Below are 6,587 nucleotides of genomic sequence, written 5' to 3' on the forward strand. Positions count from 1 at the left end.
AAATCGGTTCTTATCGGGTCGGATCTATTCGGGTCGGTTATTTTCGGGTCCGGGTCTATTCGGGTCGGTTCCTTTTGGGTTCCGGTTCTTTCGGGTAAAAAAAATTTAGACCCAAAAGGTATTTGTAAATTTTCGGTCAAGTTCCGAGTCGGATATTTTTGGGTCGGTTCCGGTTTGGGTCTTCGGGTCGAGGTTAAAATGCCCGGGCCCAGTAGGAAGCATGACATAATAATAACTCGGTTTAAAATTTTTTTGATACTTATTATATTTTTCTCTTTTCCGTTTTTTTCCGCCAATTTCTCATCATTTATCTCGTGTTTTAAATTCACTCAAATAGCAATCTCTCACCTTCACTTTCTACGCAGTAACCTTCTCCTTCACTCTTCACCTCCACGTATAAAATAAATTCGACCTGTCAACAACATTTCACAAGTCTCTTCTTCCAAATCCCAAAGTCCAACAAGCCTTCGAAGGAAGACTCAAGAAGAACTTAAAAATCTCTTGCCGTACATAACTATGTCTCGACTATGGAAGAAACCGAAATCTGGTCGGCTCTCGAGATTCATGTCGGAATTTCAACAATCTCCTAAACTGGCGGGTCTTTGGTTGTTGAAACCGGCTTTCCAGCTTCTCTGATCGACCTCTTCTTCAAAAACCGCGATCGCCTAAAAATATCATCCTCTAAAACTAAACGCATCCAACGCCAGACTCAGACCGCTCCAAACGCGTCTTCGCCAATTAATTCAGACGTGAGTCTACAAAAGCCCGTCGCCAGGAAACCCGTTCGGAGTAAGATCGAAAACGTTAATCTCGTCGACCGAGGATTAACAGCAGAGAAGAATAAACCCACAAGTCACAAAAGCGGTTGACCGGGTGATTGTGGTCTTTTGTGACTTGTGGTCGAGTGGTAAGGAGACGGGACTGAGACGCCAACACGTTTCAGGTTCGATCCACCTGCTGCGCGAAACTAAGTCACAATTATACTGGTCAACTAACACGGATATGGGCATATGCTTTAGGGCCCATTTGAATACCCGGAGAGAGGGTCTATCCGTGGACTGCACCTCCCCTTGGAGATTAGTCTGGGCCTCTCCATGGGCCTGGGATACCCCAAGTTACAAAAGCGGTTGCGTTTGCAGCGGTGGAAACGTTGCGTTTATGTTGATGGCGTTTAGGGTACTTATAGTAGTCGTGCTCACATTGAACACCAAGAAGAAGCTCACCACTGGAATCACTCTCACTGCCTTCGCGCTTCTCTTAGCAGAGCTCGTGGCAGCGCGTGTTGTCACACGTTTCAAGCACTGCAACACCGACGTACCGAGACAAAAGCCACCCAGCTCAGCACACGTCGAAAACGAGATTTTACGCGAAAAGGTTGAAACTTTTAATGATTCCAAGGATGAAACAGAGCCTATAGCTGTAACAGAAAACTCGAGTTCGAAAGATTTAAGGGTTCGTGAGCTCTTGTTAAAGGATGAGAAGTCGTCAAGTAAAAGTTCGAAACTCAAATCGAAGATCATGAAGAAGTTAAGGAGTTACAGTAAGAAAAAGAAGAAAACGACTGTGATCAAAGAAGAAGAGACTTTGAGTGATGTCTCAAGCTTGGTTTCAAAGAATAAATCAGATATAATCGAGTCTGCGAGAGACGAAGAAAAGTCGCGTCCACCATTGATAGAATCAAAAGGAGATAGCATGAATGGGATTGTTGTGATCGTGATTGTTCTTACTGGTCTGTTAAGTGGAAAGATCGTAGCTATCGGTCTGACACTATCCTGTCTGTATCTCAGATTAGGAACAGCCAAAAATTTCTGATCATTGATCAGTGGTGGTTAATGTACATTTTTCTTACTTATGATTTAGATATTAGTCCATCGATTTTTTGGGTTTACGTTTAATAGTTGGAATAATACTTTTCCTTATGAACCAATAACGTATTCTTAATATTGTTTAATGTGTATAAATTAGTCTAGAGATTTGATTAAATTTTTATTAACGCTTCTATATAAAAAAATATGGAGTGTAAATTTCAAAAAAATGATGATGATGATGATGATGATGATGATGATGATGATGATGATGATGATGATGATGATGATGATGATGATGATGATTATTATTATTATTATTATTATTATTATTATTATTATTTTTTTTTTGATATCAACAAAAGAAAACAGACTCATATAGACTATGTTAACCAAGAGGGTAGCTCTGCATCCATGTGAACGACGAACGAAGGTTGAATTCTTGCACTCCGTGCTAGTTTGTCCGCCTGTGTGTTATGCGTTCTTGGTACATAGATGATCTCCGAGCTCTGAAATCCAGTACTAAGGGTCTTTATATCTGTCAAGTAGTTTGCAAACGCTGGCCATTCTTCTGGTTCCGAAACCATCTTCACCAATTGAGAAAAATCTGTTGCAAATGTGACCCGAAACAGCCGCAAATTCCGCATACATTCCATTGCCAAGATTAGTGATTCAAACTCTGCATGGAGAGGTGATAGACTAGCTCTGGTGTTTCTTGCACCCATCAAACCATCAAATCCTGGTAAGGTGCTATACCATCCTTGTCCCGAGAAGTTATCATTTGCCTTCCATGAGCCATCAGAGAAGCACCATCTGCCCGGTCTCACCGGTATGGGAGCCATATCTCTCTGGTGTGCGTCATGTGACTCAGGAGTCACCTGTGCATCAGCCCACATAAAAGATTCTGTCTCGGCCTTCCCGAGAGTATCTCGAGGATCAATATCCATATTACTAAATACCATACTATTCCTTGCTTTCCATATGTACCAAAGTATCCACGCAAAGTGATGATCATCCATCTTTGGGATAACTCGCCAAAATAGATGATCCATGTTTGCGTAGAGTGATTCCGTTGGAAAGATTGCAGGATTAGATGGAATCTTAGAGAGCGCCCATGTCTGAATTGCCGGTGGACATTCAAAATAGACATGGTTTATAGATTCCTCTGGAGCACCACATCGAGCGCAACAAATATCTCCTTGCATCCCTCTTGTATGCAAATTTTTCCTAACCGATAGACATCCAGATAATATTTGCCACAGAAAATGTCGTATTTTCGATGGGCATCGAGTTTTCCAGCAGAAGGACTTGAGTGAGTCTACCGTGGGTCCGTAGGTTTCTGCCTGAGATTGCTGATCTGGGTATACCCGCTCCACCTGATAACCTGATTTAACCGTATACCGTCCATTTTTCAAAAAGTGCCATCCATCTCTATCTGCCATCTGAGACCTACTCAGTGGTATACTTGTAATGATTTTCACGTCTTCCGGATCCACCAAGGTGTGAAGAGCATGTAAATTCCATGAGGGTGAGACTGGATCTATGAGCGAGTCAACTGTAAGGTCCAGGTAAAAAGAAGATTGATTTTGATTTGCTGGTCTCGGGCGAGTGGTTGGGAGCCATGGGTCATTCCATACGGATATGGTTGACCATGATCCCACCCTTTTGATTAGTCCTTTGCTTACCAGAGATATAGCGGAAATAATACTCCTCCACCCATAGGATGGGGAGTAGGAACGAATCGGATCCAGGGGTGATGCATTCCTGTAGCACCGACCCTTAAACACACGGGCAAATAACGTGTTCGGCTTTTCAATGAGTCGCCATAACTGTTTACCCAGCATTGCTGTATTAAAATCTGTTATGTCCTTAAAACCCAGACCACCCTGTTCCTTAGGCGCACAAACTTTATCCCAGGATTTCAGTGCATACTATTTCTAGTGCATACCTCTTGTGCTTCCCCCAGAGCTCCACCAAAATCTAGCCACAACACTGGTAATTTTCTTCGTGTTTGCTTTGGGCAAGCGGTAACACGACATCACATGATTCGGCATCGCAGTGACTACCGATTTAATTACTACCTCCTTTCCCTCCTTAGTAAAATACCGTTAACCCGAGAGCTTACTCTATCCTGTACGAATCCGAAAATTTGGATCTTTGATCCACCCACATTTTCTGGGAGACCCAAGTAAGTACCCATACCACCAACATTCTGTATTCCTAAGATATCCCGCATCATCTGTCGTCTTGAATCCTCAATCTTATGTCCAAACTGAATGGACGATTTTTGGAAATTAATCAATTGTCCAGATACTGCAGCATAATCCTGGAGGATCCTGAGAATAGTTTGATACTCTGCCTCTTGTGCTTTGCAGAAGAATAGACTGTCATCTGCAAAGAGGAGGTGAGATATCGAAGGACAAACACGAGCCACCTTCATCCCAGTCAACTGTTTCTCTCGTTCCACTTTTTTAATATTCGCAATGAGCGCCTCTGTGCATAATATAAATAAATAGGGGGATAACGGATCTCTCTGTCTTAAGCCCTTTTGTGGATAATAAGACCCCTTGGTTGACCATTGAGTAATACTCTATATTGAACCGATGATATACAGGCCATCATAAGTTTGACCCAATGAGTATCAAATCCCATCTTCAGCAAGATTGCCTGGATAAAATCTCATTCAAGCCTGTCATACGCCTTACTCATATCTGTCTTGATGGCCATAAATTTACCTTGACATGCCTTGTTGGCCCTCAAACCATGAAATATTTTCTGTGCTATAAGGATATTATCCGAGATTAGGCGTCCTGCCACAAAGGCTGATTGAGTTTCTGATATAAGCGATGGTAAACATATCTTCAGCCGTTGGCATAATACCTTAGAAATAATTTTATACCCAACATTACATAGGTTTATGGGCCTTAATTCCGTCATCCTTGTCGGCCTTTCTGTTTTTGGAATCATACATATATTAGTAATGTTTAACCGTGTATCCAGTTCCCCGGTAAGCAGAAAATTATTTACCAACTCCACCAAATCTGTCTTAATGATGTGCCATGAATGTTGAAAGAATAATGCAGTCATTCCATCAGGGCCTGGGGTTTTGCCTGGGTGCATCATAAACAGAGCTTGACGTATCTCTTCTTCAGTAGCTAGTTTTAATAACCACCCATTGGTCTGCGTAGAGATAGATGGTTGTACTTCTGATAAAAAATTGTCAAAAGCCGTTGGAGAGGTAGTAGTGAACAGCTCATCAAAGTAATTCACTGCTACCTTCTCCACTCCCTCATCATCCGTTATCCAGTTACCATCAGCATCATGTAGTCCAACAATTCTATTTCTCACCCGACGTTGCATTGTCAATGCATGATAAAATTCTGTATTGCGGTCCCCAGATGAATACCACATATTCCTACTTTTTTGAAACCAATAGTCCTCCTCATCCCTGTATGCCTCTTGTAATTGCCTAGAGACCTCCAGGATATCCTCCTGTGACCTGTTATTATCCATCTGAACCTCCTCCAGAGCTTTTTGTAGCTCATTTATTTTATCCTTTCCGAAAGGGGGATTGTCCTTTCTCCATTTTGCGATTTCATGTCTACAGTTGCTAATCTTTGTGACAAAAGGTTCTGGTTGGGAACAATTTTGTTCCTTCCAGCCGGAGGTGATAGCCTCTAATAAGCCATCCTGTCCGATCCAACGTTTGTCAAATTTAAACTGTCCTTTTCTCCTCACTACTTTGTCTTCCAGATAAGCCACTACCGGTCGATGATCCGATGCCACCATACGGAGGTATTCCGTGTATGAACATGGGAATAGAGTGTGCCATTCCTCATTTGCCAGGGCCTGATCCAATCGACAGCGAACCATCACTGCACCCACTCCCTTACCCCTCCGTCCTTGCCAAGACAATTTATTCCCACGTGCTAGGAATTCTAATAGTCCACTATTCCGAATCATAGTATTAAAAGGAACGAAAGAATCAGGGTTCCTCATCGCCCCTCCATCCTTTTCATGATTACCAGTGATCTCATTGAGATCACCTATCACAAACCAAGGTTCAGAGCGCGCAAGCCCAAACCGAGTTAACCTTTCCCATATATGTTCCCTTAATTCCTGTACTGGATCCCCGTAAACAAAAGTGATGTAAACTCTTCTTCCAAGAGCCACTGCTTCCACATCTATCATCCTATTACTTGTGTAGGAGATTGTGACCTCAAATTCATTATTATAGTACAGGGCTAAGCCCCCACTTCTGCCAATGGGATCCACCGTAACCAGGTTATCATAGCCAAAATGTGCTTGAAAGTCCTGCATAAACTCCTGGTCTTGCTTTGTTTCAGACAAAAATAAGAAATCCGGTTTATGTTTGTGCCAAATCTCCCTGAGATAGCTAATAGTCCATTTACTACCAGCTCCTCGACAATTTCAACTTAATATTCTCATATATTTAATTGGTAAATACTCCATAGAGCTAAATAAAAGTAGGATTGAAGAGTCCCAGCTCCGTAATATGCCAACTCATTCCCATTCCAAAAATTATATATCTCTCCACGGTAATGCTTCCCCTTCTCCCCTCCGGTATGAGTGTCAAGTAGAGATAATATACCTTGTCCATCAGCGTAGCAAGGTAGTCCATAGCCATATCCATTGTGACACATAAACCAATGCCCAATCGCAGACCTACGTAAAATCAGGCCCATATCATAGTGACAATACATTCTCACAATAGGCAAATTTAACCACCACGATCCGTTAATCCAATTCCACATTATTAGC

The 6,587-nt window shown here is 42.2% G+C and overlaps 1 protein-coding gene and 1 pseudogene across 1 annotated transcript; one reads left to right on the top strand and one right to left on the bottom strand.

The window, feature by feature from the left end:
* The first annotated feature begins 410 nt into the window (after positions 1-410).
* LOC106325395 lies at positions 411-1,964 on the top strand (annotated as a pseudogene).
* Positions 1,965-3,882: 1,918 nt separating this feature from the next.
* On the bottom strand, positions 3,883-6,459 carry LOC106324165. Its single transcript, XM_013762179.1, has 4 exons — positions 6,418-6,459; positions 4,833-6,140; positions 4,541-4,685; positions 3,883-4,298 (listed from the first exon to the last, which is right to left on the bottom strand). Exons 1-4 carry the CDS (start codon positions 6,457-6,459, stop codon positions 3,883-3,885), a joined length of 1,911 nt encoding a protein of 636 aa, XP_013617633.1.
* Positions 6,460-6,587: the final 128 nt, after the last annotated feature.

The sequence above is a fragment of the Brassica oleracea genome, chromosome C2 (assembly GCF_000695525.1).
Source record: "Brassica oleracea var. oleracea cultivar TO1000 chromosome C2, BOL, whole genome shotgun sequence".
NCBI lineage: Eukaryota > Viridiplantae > Streptophyta > Magnoliopsida > Brassicales > Brassicaceae > Brassica > Brassica oleracea.